The 18,131-nt window shown below is 42.0% G+C and overlaps 1 protein-coding gene across 2 annotated transcripts in view; it reads left to right on the forward strand.

Annotated features, from left to right (window-relative positions):
* LOC124615272 (retinol-binding protein pinta-like) overlaps positions 1 to 18,131 on the forward strand; it is a 114,557-nt gene that overhangs the window by 52,372 nt on the left and 44,054 nt on the right. Inside the window, exons 5-6 of one of the 2 annotated variants that reach the window (XM_047143020.1) lie at positions 11,196 to 11,306; positions 15,310 to 15,415. In XM_047143020.1, coding sequence (XP_046998976.1) covers positions 11,196 to 11,306; positions 15,310 to 15,415 — 217 coding nt within the window. The remainder of the gene's footprint in view (positions 1 to 11,195; positions 11,307 to 15,309; positions 15,416 to 18,131) is intronic. The other variant, XM_047143021.1, reaches the window with a different exon arrangement.

Raw genomic sequence — 18,131 nt, forward strand, 5'->3', positions numbered from 1 at the left:
CGATCTCTGCATCATACTTGGTGTAATGCACTATAGACTGCCAAATCAATTATTTCTGCATTTAAATTGTTCTATGAGACATAAACTTTACCGGTACTACACTGTACCACCGTCTAAACATACGTAACTATCACCAGAATAGTGGAAAAGTGTGTCACGTGAAAAAAAAAAATTGCAGTACGACAGTATTTCCATATCTAAAGGTAGGACCCATGCCCCTAGAGTTCCATACAGACTTAATTATGTAAGCAGATAGTTTATCCATCTCCGGAATCGAGATTATCGTCAATTTTTGCCTGTTATCGATATCGATATAGACGAGATAAACGTATACCTATTTCCGACAAAAGGGGTCCTAACGAAAGGACAGACACCGTCGGACAACAAATGACAAAAAAATATTTTTTCGTGTGATAAAATTACAAATTAACAATTTGCGGATTTATTCCCTTAGTCATACCAACAAACCTTAGTTCTTGCAAAATTTCATGATTCAACAGGAAATACATTATTGGTTATGATGAGTGCATATGCGAGTGTAAACTACGTAACATAAATGGTCGTATCTTTTGATTGCAGATTGCATTGACTCAGAACTTTACATTACACCGCCAAGGGACTATAGACCTCATTATGCGAAATAAATCTCAATGTGACATGTCAATCTGTTCCTGATAAAAAGAGCTATTAACAGACGGAAGGACAGGCATAACAGCTGACAAAATTTTTTTCGTATGTTAAAATTATAAATTAACAATTTTCGGATTTTTTCCTTTATTTGTACTATGGAACCTTGCTTCTTGCCAAATTTCATTATTCTACCCCAAAGGGAAGTACACCATAGGTTTTAATGTGTGAGTTTGTATCGAAACATATGGCATATATGGAAGATCTTTGATCCCAGTAACTTAGGTAATACCGTGATATGTGACAAATTTCAACTTGATACATCTACCCATTCCTGAGGGAACACGTTTTTAACAGACAGACAGATAAAAAAGTGATCCTATAAGGGATCTGTTTTAACCGATTGAGTTAGGGAACCCTAAAAAAATGTGACCTTCACCTCAACTACACAAATTAATGCTGTTCATCTCTCTCTCTCTCTCTCTTTCTCTCTCTCTCTGTCTCTCACACATACACAAGCACACACACATTATTAATTCAGAGTCATCCACATAAAAAATGTATATTTCCAGCATTACAAAGTCATTTACACACACACACAAAGATCCATGAAACTTGACGCCTGACACATTACTGTGGGCTCTCAAATTAATTTTCCCATGCAATTTTTTCATTTAAAGCGTTACAAAACACGTAAGAATAAAAATAACATCATAAGCCAGTAGCTGACACTCCACTTTTAAACCTAAATGAGGCAGTGTACTGGAATAAACCTAATAAAATCTGTAACTTTAAGAAACATATGCTAGCTAAAAACTATGTAAATTACACAAGCACAGAAACAAATAGGCAGTCTGAATTACTGCCAGCTACTGGAAGAAAGCAATTAATGTGATCTTACGCCTGTATGAAAGTATGAGAAAAAATAAACCTGACCAAACGTCATTGCAGAGAGTGAGAAGGGGAGGGGGGGGGGGGGTGGAGAAGATAATAACATACCCACAGTACATGTCAAGTATTGTTGCAATGCTGTTTTCACATTTCAGATGTCCATCAGGCATGCTAATATTGCTTATTATTATGTTGGTCTAGGCACACTGAAGATTGTGTGCAAAAACGAACTTCTGTGGAAAGCAGTAACATTTACTGATTGTCAGGGCTCTTTAAAACGACATTTTCATAATCAGCCACTAGATGCTATACAAAGGTAATCATACTACACCGAATACAAATTTTAATTTATTGGAATATTTGCTATACTATGAACACTTAACAAATTTTATATAAAATGGTGGTGTATAGGGTACTCTGTTACAGTTTAGCTGTAACAGGACCAATATTTTACATTTTTACTGAAACGCAACAATGTATATGGCTGTTTGTTATAATTCTGCAGTAACATTATGACATAGGGGGAAGTATTTTCCTTAAGTTTCTTTTGTTACTTGTCTTTAAGAAAATGAGTAGTTGACCCCCAGTAGCTGTCACCGCTAGCGGCTAATGACCCCAGTTTGTAACACCGCAGTTGCTGAAACCCCAGTAACTGACACGACTGACACACGCTACACATACACACTGTCACCCGCTGGTGCTGCAATACAATTTTAACATCATTTCTTTCCCAACCTGTAAATCGATCATAATTGCCTCACATGCAAACTGACTGTCAATGCCCCACCCTATAAACTGATAATTATAGCCCCTCTTGTAGATTGACAACGTGCAGGGTAATTAGCTACAATTTTGCTATGACGTGGCGTAGTATGGGGTGATTTGTTATAACATGCATCTATGTTTTACAGTTTTGCTGAAACATGTTGATGTATGGGCAAATTTTTTACAGTTTTCTTGTAAAATGCCGATATATGAGGAAATTTATTACAACTGTGAAGTAACATTGTAATGCATGAGGCTGTTTGTTACACTTTTGCTGTAACATGGGACTATTTCCTACACTTTTGCTGTAACATAGTGCATTTTGTTACATTTCTGTGATAACAGGGGGTCAATTTGTTGCAATTTTGAGATAACATAGTGATGTTAGGGGCAAGTGGCATGAAGTTCAGTAGCAGAAAATGACAAAGGTTTTGTACTGATGGATAAAGTCAGTATTCTAGCAGGTAGACATTGTAATGTTTGGTTGAGTCTGATATCGGTTGAAGCTGAAACAATACGAGATTTTGTCAGTATAACTACTGTGTCTCAGAGCAATAGCACAATTTCTAAACACGGCGATTCAGTCACCAACTATTGATGCTGCAAGTGAAGTTGAAGTCTTTCTTAAAGAAAAGAACGACCACTATAGAAAATTTATGATCTTAATCTGTGGTGCTGGATCCATCCTAGGTTGCAGATTGAACCAAGCTCTCTGTTCTGAGAACAAGTTTAGCCGGACAGCTTCCCTGGAGGGCAGTAAATTTTGGAATTTTGTACGAATACTTCGACTATGTACTGTTAAAATTGTGACTGTTGAAGGGTCTTTACACTGTACGAGGCCGTATTTACCTCTCTGCACATTGACTGGCGGGTGTTGGTTACAGGAATTCAAACTAATGCCGAGCCTAAAATGAAAACTGTGGCCACAGTAGTGCACCTATGCTCTCTCGAGCCGTGTCCTGCAGTTCTCCACCCTCTAACGCAGGTCTAAAAATCTACTCACAAGACCGTCACAAAACTGGTGGAACCTCCGGTTGAGACCCTTCACTTGGTTCAAACCACAGGACCCCGATCGACTGTGGGAACAATGAGCTCTGCTTGCAGCCGACACACGGGGCTAGCACTCTTTACTACTTTCGCCAGCCACCTGTAGGAACTGAAGATGGCGTCATGGCCCAATCGACAGGCGCCATTGGTGACGACATGAGCCACAACCTGCAGCCTTGATGGCCACAGGCAGCGCCTCTTCCACATCTCATTGGCAGACGAGGCTCTCAGATAGACATACCGAGCATACATTGGACTTCTTTCGAGCTCTCGACGCTAATTCCCTAAGGGGCTCCATAACACGCAAAACACTGGCGCTTTCTGTAGCTAGCAAAACCCTCCTCCTGTGTGGTTACTTAGACCCTGCTAAAGGATGCAATGACTAGACCGGACGACCAGCCTCCTCACTGACTCTCTTTGCTAAAATTATGCTTGCACATTACGTTTGTCATTGGCTATGTTGTGTATTTTAGATCCCATATTTTGGAGCATTTCATTTAATAGTTATATTATTATGTTTAGCAGTTTGCATTTAAAGAGGGCCTAGGCACTATAGATTGCATTTGATAATGCTGCTACCATCCCAAAACCTTGTTTCTGTACATAACCTCCAGCACACCTACTCCAAATGAAGTTGACATAGTTCATGGACTGCTTAAACACGAAAATTACATTGTGACACCTGACGTGGACATTGTATGTGTTGTTGTAATCTTCATCCTCCCTAATATGGTTTGTCTTCAAGTTTCTTTCGCACAGGATACATTAACTGTATTCTTCCAGTAGCTGGCAGTACATGTAATTCAGACTGCCATTTGTTTGTGTGCTTGCCTACTTTGGTTAGTATTGCAGCCAACAGTTTGTTTTGTCACTGTGCCATGTGTAGGCCTAAAAATAGAATTTCAGCTACCTGCTTGGGACGTCATTTTTAGCCAAAGTCTTCAGTAGCAATTTAGATGTGGAATTAGAATGGGAAGAACTTAATGTGAGAAAAATGTCGAATCAAAATAACTTTGAGCTACCTAAATTTCCATTTGTCATTTTATTTGAGCAACCAGTTTCAGCGCCACATTACGCCGTCTTCAGGCTCCCTGACCGACGTGTAGCAAGACTCCCACCTCTGGTCCAGTCACAGTAGGGACCAGCATTTAGTGATTGGTATCCGTAGATGTTCGACACAGTGAACTCTTCGACCATCACCTGCCGACAGAGATCGCTCAGGCGGCCTAAAGATGGTGTAACGCAGCGCCGAAACTGGTTGCTCAAGTAAAATAACAAGTGGAAATTTAGACGGCTGAAAGATGTTTTGTTTTGAAATTTTTGTTGAACAACCGAGGTTCCGCAACCATCTGTATAAAGATAGACTTACAGAGACTTAATCTGTGATCCATAGTTTTGTTTTAGCCATCAGCCAGTTTTAACAAATATTTGTGTGTGTGTGTGTGTGTGTGTGTGTGTGTGTGTGTGTGTGTGTGTGTGTGTTTGTGGGTGGGAGGGTATGGGTGGGTGGATCATGGGATGGGCAAATAAGTTTCTGAAACTTGACATGAAAGTTACTTTTTTGTGCTGCCGGCTTATTTTTGTGATCATTTCAGACTTTGAATTAAAAATGACATTTGACAAACATTATTTATTTTTTAGAACAATTTATATATGAAACTATTTAATTTGAAGGTCCTTTTTTTTCATTACGTATCTCTTCATATGATTGATGAGGTTAAAATATTTATGGCGTTTACGATTTATCGTAATGATCTGATCTGTTACACTGATCACAAGACCAGCACATTAGCAGCTCCTCGTAAACGTTATGAGGCGTAAAAGAGATATATTGCTGTGATCATTCAGGAGGCAACAAAGAGTCATACTGTAGCCACAGTATAATAATGACGACCTCTAACCGGATATGAAGGAGTCGATGTATGTCTGTATTGCTGCTGGCCATGTGAACATATCTTATTACTGAAAGTGACTACTAGCAGTAGTTCAAAAACAGAGTAGTGACTGTATTAGTAAATGTCAACATGGAAGGATAGGTATGGTTATTGCACTTCTCAATGGACACACACAGCTAAAGTTTTGACACATAATTGCATATTACCTGTCGCAAACCACTTGGTACTGCAGCTTTTCACTGGTGGGAAGTGTGTTACTTCGATAAACCTTTCAGACATCCTCCACCTGACTTTTCATTTTTAAACGCTGGCATTTATTTTTTACATGCTGTAGTCTTTTTCTAAAAAGAGAAAAGCTCCTCCGGTAAATTTTTCCAAATGTGGAAACGTGTTCCAAGGTACAACATAGTCATGTACCTAGAAACATACATTTCATTGAAATTTAAAAGCACTGCTATCGAGAAAATCATGTCAGTACTGTTTTACTAGTCTGTGCGTTATATTATTACTCATAATCAGTAATAATCAGTAAGTTAAACCAAATTAAGCGGAGATATTATCAAAAACTAGTTATCAGTTGAATAGATTTTGAAACAGAAGCTTCTGGAAACTAACACAAACTTCAATTTTCAAGGCAGGAAAATAGTTTAGACTTTAAAGAAACTCAATGCATTTACATGTATAACGCGTTCCATGGTAAGAAAAACCGTCTTCTGTTTCAAGCTACAAGATGAGGCAGAATCAGCGATGTATGGCTTAAATTTACATATGTTATATAAATAATTCTAAAAATATATAGTATTTTACTCACTGTAAAGTAACATACATGAAGAATTAACAACATATTCGAAATAACATGAAAACACTATACAGCACTCGTAGAACGCGAAATATTTACAAATGCTGCACAGTACATAACCTTATGTCTAACAACAACTAGAAAATAGCAGGAACTGCTTATGGTATTCTCATGTCCATTCCTTCATATAATTCAGTCGCGGCACCAAAGTACTTACCACAGCACATTGTGTGTTCCTGTACACACTATCGTCCAGGTACAACTCTCTCCCATAATGTGCACAAGTGAACCTCCGATGTGTCTCAGAACTTCTGACTATTGGAGTTAAACCTTGCCAGGCATTTCGGTTGAAATAGGTAACTGTCGCTAATGCTCGTCTCCATCGTGCTATTTGCATGTGATCCGAAATAATAGGTGTTTTTATCATTTATTAACCTGAATTTGACATATAAAGACAGTGAACTATGTCTGCTTTCCAGTAGAAAAAAAACACATTTAATGCTAGGTAGAAAGTCTGTGCTTCTGCTACTTCAACAACAAAGGTAATAATCGCTAAAATTACAGCAACGTGGCTGGAAACTGCGTTCTAGAGCTCACTCACAATAGGAATATCAAACGCAGCACTTACAGGGTATTTCAAAAATGACCGGTATATTTGAAACGGCAATAAAAACTAAACGAGCAGCGGTAGAAATACACCGTTTGTTGCAATATGCTTGGGACAACAGTACATTTTCAGGCAGACAAACTATCGAAATTACAGTAGTTACAATTTTCAACAACAGATGGCGCTGCGGTCTGGGAAACTCTATAGTACGATATTTTCCACATATCCACCATGCGTAGCAATAATATGGCGTAGTCTCTGAATGAAATTACCCGAATCCTTTGACAACGTGTCTGGCGGAATGGCTTCACATGCAGATGAGATGTACTGCTTCAGCTGTTCAATTGTTTCTGGATTCTGGCGGTACACCTGGTCTTTCAAGTGTCCCCACAGAAAGAAGTCACAGGGGTTCATGTCTGGCGAATAGCGAGGCCAATCCACGCCGCCTCCTGTATGTTTCGGATAGCCCAAAGCAATCACACGATCATCGAAATATTCATTCAGGAAATTAAAGACGTCGGCCGTGCGATGTGGCCGGGCACCATCTTGCATAAACCACGAGGTGTTCGCAGTGTCGTCTAAGGCAGTTTGCACCGCCACAAATTCACGAAGAATATCCAGGTAGCGTGATGCAGTAATCGTTTCGGATCTGAAAAATGGGCCAATGATTCCTTTGGAAGAAATGGCGGCCCAGACCAGTATTTTTTGAGGATGCAGGGACGATGGGACTGCAACATGGGGCTTTTCGGTTCCCCATATGCGCCAGTTCTGTTTATTGACGAAGCCGTCCAGGTAAAAATAAGCTTCGTCAGTAAACCAAATGCTGCCCACATGCATATCGCCGTCATCAATCCTGTGCACTATATCGTTAGCGAATGTCTCTCGTGCAGCAATGGTAGCGGCGCTGAGGGGTTGCCGCGTTTGAATTTTGTATGGATAGAGGTGTAAACTCTGGCGCATGAGACGATACGTGGACGTTGGCGTCATTTGGACCGCAGCTGCAACACGGCGAACGGAAACCTGAGGCCGCTGTTGGATCACCTGCTGCACTAGCTGCGCGTTGCCCTCTGTGGTTGCCGTACGCGGTCGCCCTACCTTTCCAGCACGTTCATCCGTCACGTTCCCAGTCCGTTGAAATTTTTCAAACAGATCCTTTATTGTATCGCTTTTCGGTCCTTTGGTTACATTAAACCTCCGTTGAAAACTTCGTCTTGTTGCAACAACACTGTGTTCTAGGCGGTGGAATTCCAACACCAGAAAAATCCTCTGTTCTAAGGAATAAACCATGTTGTCTACAGCACACTTGCACGTTGTGAACAGCACACGCTTACAGCAGAAAGACGACGTACAGAATGGCGCACCCACAGACTGCGTTGTCTTCTATATCTTTCACATCACTTGCAGCGCCATCTGTTGTTGAAAATTGTAACTACTGCAATTTCGAAAGTTTGTCCGCCTGAAAATATACTGTTGTCCCAAGCATATTGCAACAAACTGTGTATTTCTATCGCTGCTCGTTTAGTTTTTATTGCCGTTTCAAATATACCGGTCATTTTTGAAACACCCTGTATGATATATAATGGAATATTTTTGTCTTTATTGCGTTTTAATTGCTTTTTTAATTATGCACCATTACATGTTTCTGCTCTAGCCATTACCAGAACTACATTAATGTGACATGTCCGCAGTATGGTTATACATATGAATTTGACGCGACAAAGTGTATCAATAGTTATTAAAGTGGCTGTGATGATGGTTTAAGACGAAACGAGTTAATGTATAGAATTTTAAATAAATAGGAAAGTAAAAAGTGAACAAGATAGAATAATTAAACAACTGGTAACAGTGATTGTGGACTTTTCTAATGACTTCATGTCATTATATACAATTATAGTATACTTGTGAAGCGTATACTGAGATGCTCTAAAATGGAAAAAACACATCAAGACTAACACTAGGGCCTACCAGGTGTGACCACAGATATGTGAGTAGCCCCAAGACTTCTTAAGTAGTAGAACCCAGTATGTTGCCCTCGAAGGCAAGAGTTCATCAGAGACTAGGGTTTCGTCTGTGGTGGCCCAGGGAAGTGTGATACGACTGCTATTGTTCCCTATGTACATAAATGATTTGGCGGACTGAGTGGGCAGCAATGTGCTGGTGTTTGCTGATGATGCCGTAGTGCACGGTAGGGTGTTGAAATTGAGTGACTATAGGAAGATGCGAGACGACTTAGAATTTCCAGTTGGTATAATGAATGGCAGCTTGCCCTATATGTGGAAAAACGTAAATTAATGCAAATGAGTACGAAGATCAAACCTGTAATGTTCGGATACACAGTTACCAGTGTCGTGCTTGACAGTGTCAAGTCGTTTAAATATCTGGCCTTGACGTTGCTAAGCGATATGAGGTGGGTCATGCATGTGAGAACTGTGCCAGGGAAACCGAATGGTCGACTTCGGTTTATAGGGAGAATTTTAGGAGGGTGGTTCATCTGTAAAGGAGACTGCACATAGGACGCTGTTACGACCTATTCTTGAGTACTTCTCGAGTGTTTCGGATCCATACCAGGTCGGATTGAAGGAAGACATCGAAGCAATTCAGAGACAGGCTGGTAGATTTGTTACCGGTAGGTTCTAACAACACGCAAGCGTTACGGAGATACTTCGGGAATACAAATGGGAATCCCTGGAAGGAAGGAGACAGTCTTTTCGAGAAACACTATTGAGAAAATATAGAGAACCGGCATTTGAAGCTGACGGCCCAACGATTCTACTGCCGCCAACAAACATTGCGCGTAAGTACCACGAAGGTAAAACACGAGAAATTAGGGTTGGGCTGTTTTGGGGAAGGAGACCAGACAGCGAGGTCATCGGTCTCATCGGATTAAGGAAGGACGGGGAAGGAAGTCGGCCGTGCCCTATGAAAGGAACCATCCCGGCATTTGCCTGGAGCGATTTAGGGAAATGACGGAAAACCTAAATCAGGATGATCGGACGCGGGATTGAACCGTCCTCCTCCCGAATGCGAGTCCAGTGTTTAACCACTGCGCCACGTTGCTCGGTGTGAGAAATTAGGTCTCATACGAAGGCAATTAGACAGTCGTTTTTCCGTGGCTCTATTTGCGAGCGGAACAGGAAAGAATGTGACAAGTAGTGACACAGGGCACCATCCTCTACACACGGTACGGTGGCTTGCGAAGTATCTATGTAGATGCAGATGTATAGTATGTGCAGGCCTTTTAGCTACTTCGACATAGATTACAGCTACACCTAGACCCAAGCCTATTTCGCAGTAGCACATACCACTTACACACAGACATTTATTCAACTATATGAACAAAAAACGGTCTCGCGGTTCTAGGCGCGCAGTCCGGAACCGTGCGACTGCTACGGTCGCAGGTTCGAATCCTGCCTCGGGCATGGATGTGTGTGATGTCCTTAGATTGGTTAGGTTTAAGTAGTTCTAAGTTCTAGGGGACTGATGACCACAGCTGTTAAGTCCCATAGTGCTCAGAGCCATTTTTTTTAACAAAAAACGTAAATTAGTTACAAATCACGAAGTGTATACACCTTATTCAACATGTAAACGTCACTACAATTATTCTGACTTAGGTTACTACATCAATGGCGAGGATGTGGGGCAGACGAATAGCGAAATTCTGCATGACCGGCTGTAGTGTCGGAACATCGATGCTGTCTCTGACCTCTTGAATGGCTGTTTTCAGCAATGATTTTGGTGTTATTGCTGTGCACCTTGTCTTTCATATAGTCCCGCAAATAGGAGGGCATGTGTTTAGATCCGGAGAATATGGCGGCCAATAGAAGCCCATGCCAGTGGCCTCTGCGCACCCCAGAACCAGAACGCAGTCCTCAAAGTGCTCCTCCAGGATATCAAACACTCTCCTATTTCGATGGGGTCGAGCTTCGTCTTGCATGTACCACATCATATCAAAATCAGGGCCACTTTGAATAATGGGGTGAAATCATCTTCCCAGACCTTCACGTACCATTTGTTAGTCCCCGTGCCATCAGGGATCATCACTCGGATTATTCCGTGACTGGACATTGCACACCAGAGAGTCATGGCTGAGGATGAAGAGACTACTCGATAGCGAAATGCAGATTCAAATAAAAGTGGACCTCGTCGCTAAACCAAAGCATACACGTGCATACTAATTCCCATCATGTCCCATGCCCAACCGTGCAATTTGAACATCGTAGCACGAACTGTTCGGAAGCTATTTCACATAATTCAATAATTGTCCCTCTGGGTGTATCTTAATAATTGTCTATAATAGTACAAGGACATAACAGTTCAGTGAAGAAATATTGCAAAACATCCACAAGTTTTGCAGCAACTGTAAAGTCTGTTGGTTGGCATAGTTGAAGCAGTTCATTGTGAATTGTCTTAAGATTTATATTTGCGTTACTGCAGTTTTTACTGTTTCGTTTCCATTTGTCCCTTGTATCTTAACATCTGTCAAATGTGAGTAAACATGCAGCGTGCTGCAGTATTAAACCGCATTGACGTAACTTGACTGTCTGATTGTTCTTTTCTTTTCCAGACTGCCTATTGCCGGAGTTTGAAAGCACTGCATTTGATAAATGCTGACAAAGTAATTGATTTTGCAATGAAAATTTTGAGCTCAGTTCTCTCCAAAAAGTTGCAGACGAGGGTAAGAAAAAATTCGTTACTCGACTTTTCATTTTGTTATATAGTGCTCTTACTCCTATAATTCAGTGAAAATCATATAATAGGTGAAGGATATTTCTGTAGATCCTTGCTCTCTTCCCATTTTCTAGCTCACTTACTCGTTTCGTCTGTTCGCTCACTAGAAAATGGAAACTTACTCAGAACCTACAGAAATATCCTTCTGTAACCCACTTTTCATGTCTAACTCAGTTAATTTTATTTAAATTACCTAGAAAAATTAATCAAAATGATTATTTTTTCGTACTATGTTCATCAGTTTTAAAATAATTATTTTTTTCATACAAAAGGTTAACGTAGGAAAATAGGATTTAATTTTTTTTCTATAAAAGGTGAACATAAGAAAATAATAAGGAAATAATAAGACATTAAGGCCTATATTTGATACTGCTAGACTTCTTTCGACCAGAAATGCCATTTTTGCCATTGCTTTTAATGTCATCTTAGCTTCGCCCATCACTAGTTATTTTACTGCCTACGTAGCAGAATTCCTTAACTTCATCTACTTTGTGACCATCAAATCTGATGTTAAGTTTCTCACTCTTCTCATTTCCTCTACTTCTCATTACTTTTGTCTTCTTTCGCTTTGCTCTCAGTCCATATTCTTTACTCATTAGATTGTTCATTCAATTCAGCAGATCATGTAATTCTTCTTCACTTTCACTTACTATAGCAAAGTCATCAACGAATCGTATCATTGATGTTCTTCCGCCTTGGATTTTAATTCCATCCCTGAACCTTTCTTTTATTCCCTTCATTGCTTCTTCGATGTACAGATTGAAGAGTAGGGGCGTAAGTCTACATCCCTGTCTTACACACTTTTTAATCAGAACACTTCGTTCTTGGTCGTCCACTCTTATTATTCCGTCTTGGCTGTGGTACATATTTTATATTACCCGTCTCTCTCTATAGCTTACACCAATTTTGCTCAGAATTTCGAACATCTTGCACGGTTTGACATTATCGAACGCTTTTCCCAGCTCGACAAAATCCTATGAACGTTTCTTGATTTTTCTTTAGTCTTGCTCACATTATCAACCGCAACGCCAGAATTGCCTCTCTCGTGCCTTTACCTTTTCTAAGGCCAGACTTATCTTCATCTAACACGTCGTCAATTTCCTTTTCCAACCTTCTATATATTATTCTTGTCAGCAACTTGGATTCATAAGCTGTTAAACTGATTGTGCGATAGTTCTCGCACTTGCCAGCTTTTGTATTCTTCGGAACTGTGTGGATAATATTTTTCCGAAAGTCAGATGGTATATCGCCAGACTCATACATTCTACACTCCAACCTGATTAGACGTCTTGTTGCGACATCCCACAATGACTGTAGAAATTCTAATGTAATGTTATCTACCCTTCCGCCGTATTTGGTCGTAAGTCCTCCAAAGCTCTTTTAAATTCTGATTCTAATACTGGATCCCCTATCTGTTCTAAATCGACTCCTGTTCCTTCTTCTATCACATCAGACAAATCTTGCCCCCTCATAGAGGCTTTCAATGTATTCTTTCGACCTATCCAGTCTCTCTTCTGCATTTAATTATGGAATTTTTGACTTTCCTATATGCTGAGTCCGCCATTCCGACAATCACTTCTTTTTCGATTGCTTCACATTTATCATACAGACATTTAGTCTTAGCTTCCCTGCACTTCTTATTTATTTCATTCCTCAGCGACTTGTATTTCTGTTTTCATGAGTTCCCCAGAACATTTTGTACTTCCTCCTTTCATCGATCAACTGAAGTATTTCTTCTGTGCAGATGTACAGATGATTTCTTCACAGTTACCTTCTTTGTACCTATGTTTTTCTTTCCGACTTCCCTGATGGCCCTTTTCAGAGATGTCCATTCCTCTTCAAGTGTGCTGCCTACCGAGGTGTTCCTTACTGTTGTATCTATAGGCTTAGAGAACTTTAAGCTATCTCGTCATCCCTCAGTACTTCTGTATCCCACTTCTTTGCGTATTCATTCTTTCTGACTAATGACTTAAACTTCAACCTACACTTCATCACTACTACATTGAGATCTGAGTCTATATCTGCTTCTGGGAACGCCTTAGAATCCAGTATCGGACCCCGGAATCTCTGTCTGACCATGATGTAATCTAACTGAAATCTTCCTGTATAACCCGGCCATTTCCAAGTATACCTCCTCCTCTTGTGATTCCTGAACAGAATATTCACTATTACCAGCTGAAAATTATTACTGAACTCTATTAGTCTTTCTCCTCTCTCATTCCTCGCCGCAAGTCCATATTCTCCCGTAACCTTTCCTTCTACTCCTTCCCCTACAACTGCATTCCAGTCCCCCATGACTATTAGATTTTCATCTTGCTTTACTTACTGTGTCACCCTTTCAATATCATCCTATACTTTCTCTATCTCTTCATCTTCACCTTGCGACGTCGGCGTGTATACCTGAAGTATCGTTGTCGATATTGCTTTCCTGTCGATTCTGATAACCCTATCACTAAACTGTTCACAGCAACACACCCTCTACCCTATCTTTCTGGTCATAACGAATCCTTCTCCCGTTACACCATTTTCTGCAGCTGTTGACATTACCCTATACACCAGAATCCTTGTGTTCGTTGCATTCCGCTTCACTGACCCCTAGTACTTCTAGATTGGGCCTTGGATTTCTCTTTTCATTTCCTAGTTTCCTACCACGTTCAAGCTTCTGACATTCCACTCCCCGACTCGTTGAACGTTAGCCTTTCGTTTATTATTCTATCTCTTTCTAATGGTCAGCTCCCCCTTGGAAGTCCCCTCCCAGAGATCCGTGTGGGTGACTATTCCGGAACTTTTTGGTGATGGAGAGATCATCAGTGCACTTATCCCGTCGATACACGTTGCGTCTCATTAATGCAGTGGTTTCCTTTGCCTTCAGCATCCTCATCCGTTCATCACTGCTGCTACTTCCGCCTATATGGGCAATTTCCCAACCCTAGGAACAAGAGAGTGCCCAGAATCTCTGTCCGGTCCTCCGCCCTCTTTGACAAGGCCGTTGGCAGAATGACGCTGAGTACTTATGGCGGAAGTCTTCGGCTGCCATTGCTGATTGTTAATCAAAATTTGAGTAGTGGTGCATTCAGAACCCAGGACCGAGTACGTTTTGATTATTAATCAAAGACGCTACCCCTAGACCACGGCATTCCATCATCAAAATGCTAGAAAACCTGGAATAGCAGGAGCTTGAATACAGAAGCTATCCCATGAAACTCAATTGACAAAGTTTCAATAACCAATATTAAACTAGGGATTTTGAAATATAGCACAACCACCTACGAATACCGGAAGAAGGAACTGAGGAGACAAATTACAGCACGCATGTACAGGGCGGTCAGAAACAGTCTAAAAAGCTTGTAATGACGTTGTAGAGTAGGTTGTTATGAGAATTAATTAGCTTTAAAGTTAACCAATCAGGTCTTTGCGAGCGTATATTCAAGCGACTTGCCAGATACACAGCGTAGATGATAGCACCCAAGTCTGTTCAGCCTCTGGTTTGGGTTCGGTCCTTACTATAGTCCCATGTCCAGTTTTTGCCTCGGTCTCTTATTCAATTTTGGGGCACCGAACAAAGATCACGTTTGACGACAGCACCTCTGTCGGGCAGTTTGGATTTGCACGCGCAACGACCTGATTGGCTAACTTCAACGCTAATTAACGTGGAAACGACGCAACGTATGGAATCTTTTCTTAACAATTATTTCTCAGCACAAGATAGCCTGCAGCACCTTTACATTCTTTTCAGACAGTTTCTCACCATCCTGTATACATTTAAGCAGTCATTCTCGTTCCGATTGTCAATGGAATAGGAAGAAAACGCTAACACGTAGTACGGTGGGAAGTACCCTCTGGTGTGCACTCCCCAGAATTTAGCAGAGTATGGACGTTGATGTAGATGTAAGTACAGGATGGGGGTTTTGTCACTAGAACATGCAAAAGGAAATGTTGCCCTGCTTCAGACACACATCCATCTGCCAGGGTCAAAGACGCTGTTTGACCACGTGGCAAAGGAATATCTGCCGGATGAACTTGGAGGCACTGCCGGTCCTATCGACAAACTTGCCTGTAAGTATGCACTGACTTGCAAATATACACATTTTTCCACTCGTTTCACAAACGTTTTATAAAACAGTCGTAATAAATGGGGATAAACTGATACAGCCATGCTACTTTTAGAGTTCTCCTATAATGATTAATACATGTGTCGTCTACGGTTGTAATTTTTTGCCCAGCAGAAGGAAGATACAGGGAAATGAACATTTCTCATTGCATGCATAACTAGAAACATCTCTCGTATTTTTGAGTTTGTACTACACTCCTGGAAATGGAAAAAAGAACACATTGACACCGGTGTGTCAGACCCACGATACTTGCTCCGGACACTGCGAGAGGGCTGTACAAGCAATGATCACACGCACGGCACAGCGGACACACCAGGAAACACAAACGTTTTATAAAACAGTCGTAATAAATGGGGATAAACTGATACAGCCATGCTACTTTTAGAGTTCTCCTATAATGATTAATACATGTGTCGTCTACGGTTGTAATTTTTTGCCCAGCAGAAGGAAGATACAGGGAAATGAACATTTCTCATTGCATGCATAACTAGAAACATCTCTCGTATTTTTGAGTTTGTACTACACTCCTGGAAATGGAAAAAAGAACACATTGACACCGGTGTGTCAGACCCACGATACTTGCTCCGGACACTGCGAGAGGGCTGTACAAGCAATGATCACACGCACGGCACAGCGGACACACCAGGAACCGCGGTGTTGGCCGTCGAATGGCGTTAGCTGCGCAGCATTTGTGCACCGCCGCCGTCAGTGTCAGCCAGTTTGCCGTAGCATACGGAGCTCCATCGCAGTCTTTAACACTGGTAGCATGCCGCGACAGCATGGACGTGAACCGTATGTGCAGTTGACGGACTTTGAGCGAGGGCGTATAGTGGGCATGCGGGAGGCCGGGTGGACGTACCGTCGAATTGCTCAACACGTGGGGCGTGAGGTCTCCACAGTACATCGATGTTGTCGCCAGTGGTCGGCGGAAGGTGCACGTGCCCGTCGACCTGGGACCGGACCGCAGCGACGCACGGATACACGCCAAGACCGTAGGATCCTACGCAGTGCCGTAGGGGACCGCACCGCCACTTCCCAGCAAATTAGGGACACTGTTGCTCCTGGGGTATCGGCGAGGACCATTCGCAACCGTCTCCATGAAGCTGGGCTACGGTCCCGCACACCGTTAGGCCGTCTTCCGCTCACGCCCCAACATCGTGCAGCCCGCCTCCAGTGGTGTCGCGACAGGCGTGAATGGAGGAACGAATGGAGACGTGTCGTCTTCAGCGATAAGAGTCGCTTCTGCCTTGGTGCCAATGATGGTCGTATGCGTGTTTGGCGCCATGCAGGTGAGCGCCACAATCAGGACTGCATACGACCGAGGCACACAGGGCCAACACCCGGCATCATGGTGTGGGGAGCGATCTCCTACACTGGCCATACACCACTGGTGATCGTCGAGGGGACACTGAATAGTGCACGGTACATCCAAACCGTCATCGAACCCATCGTTCTACCATTCCTAGACCGGCAAGGGAACTTGCTGTTCCAACAGGACAATGCACGTCCGCATGTATCCCGTGCCACCCAACGTGCTCTAGAAGGTGTACGTCAACTACCCTGGCCAGCAAGATCTCCGGATCTGTCCCCCATTGAGCATGTTTGGGACTGGATGAAGCATCGTCTCACGCGGTCTGCACGTCCAGCACGAAGGCTGGTCCAACTGAGGCGCCAGGTGGAAATGGCATGGCAAGCCGTTCCACAGGACTACATCCAGCATCTCTACGATAGTCTCCATGGGAGAATAGCAGCCTGCATTGCTGCGAAAGGTGGATATACACTGTACTAGTGGCGACATTGTGCATGCTCTGTTGCCTGTGTCTATGTGCCTGTGGTTCTGTCAGTGTGATCATGTGATGTATCTGACCCCAGGAATGTGTCAATAAAGTTTCCCCTTCCTGCGACAATGAATTCACGGTGTTCTTATTTCAATTTCCAGGAGTGTATATGTAAGCCTAAATAATTCCTTCACAGTTTGTCACGTCTGAAATAACGGCCGTGTTGAAATACTTTATGTGTATTTTAAAGGTTTTAATAGATCTATTGCTAACAGTCATGGCTTAATTATGTGTTTTTAACTAGTTTTGGTAAGCTATGCTCGTTACTAGCCTGCTCCTATAAACAGAAAATGCTATTTGTCGCCGGCCATTGTGGCCGAGCGGTTCTAGGCGCTTCACTCTGGAACCGCGCGATTGCTTCGGTCGCAGGTTCGAATCCTGCGTCGGGCATGGATGTGTGTGATGTCCATAGGTTAGTTAGGTTTAAGTAGTTAGAAGTCTACGGGACTGATGACCTCAGATGTTAAGTCCCATAGGGCCTAGAGCCATATGAACCATTTGCTGTTTGTCATGGATAACAAGTGACTTTTTTCATTTGAGTGTTCTTACGAAAACTACAGTCTGCTTTAAAAATGTGTGAGTATAATTTGTTGTTCTTCTCATAATTCGATTCTGCAATGCACGTGTTAAACTTATCAACTACAGAACTTGCTTAGACCACCTCGTCAAACTTACATCATTTTGTATCAGAAGATCGTAGTAATGCCATAAACAAAGTACCTAATACCGCCATCATACCTCACCAAACGACAAGCTTCAGCAAAAGATGCGTCTTTGCCAGTCTCGTAATGTGTAATGGTCGTGTACTTACGCAGACGCCGC

Source organism: Schistocerca americana, chromosome 5 (genome assembly GCF_021461395.2).
Source record: "Schistocerca americana isolate TAMUIC-IGC-003095 chromosome 5, iqSchAmer2.1, whole genome shotgun sequence".
NCBI lineage: Eukaryota > Metazoa > Arthropoda > Insecta > Orthoptera > Acrididae > Schistocerca > Schistocerca americana.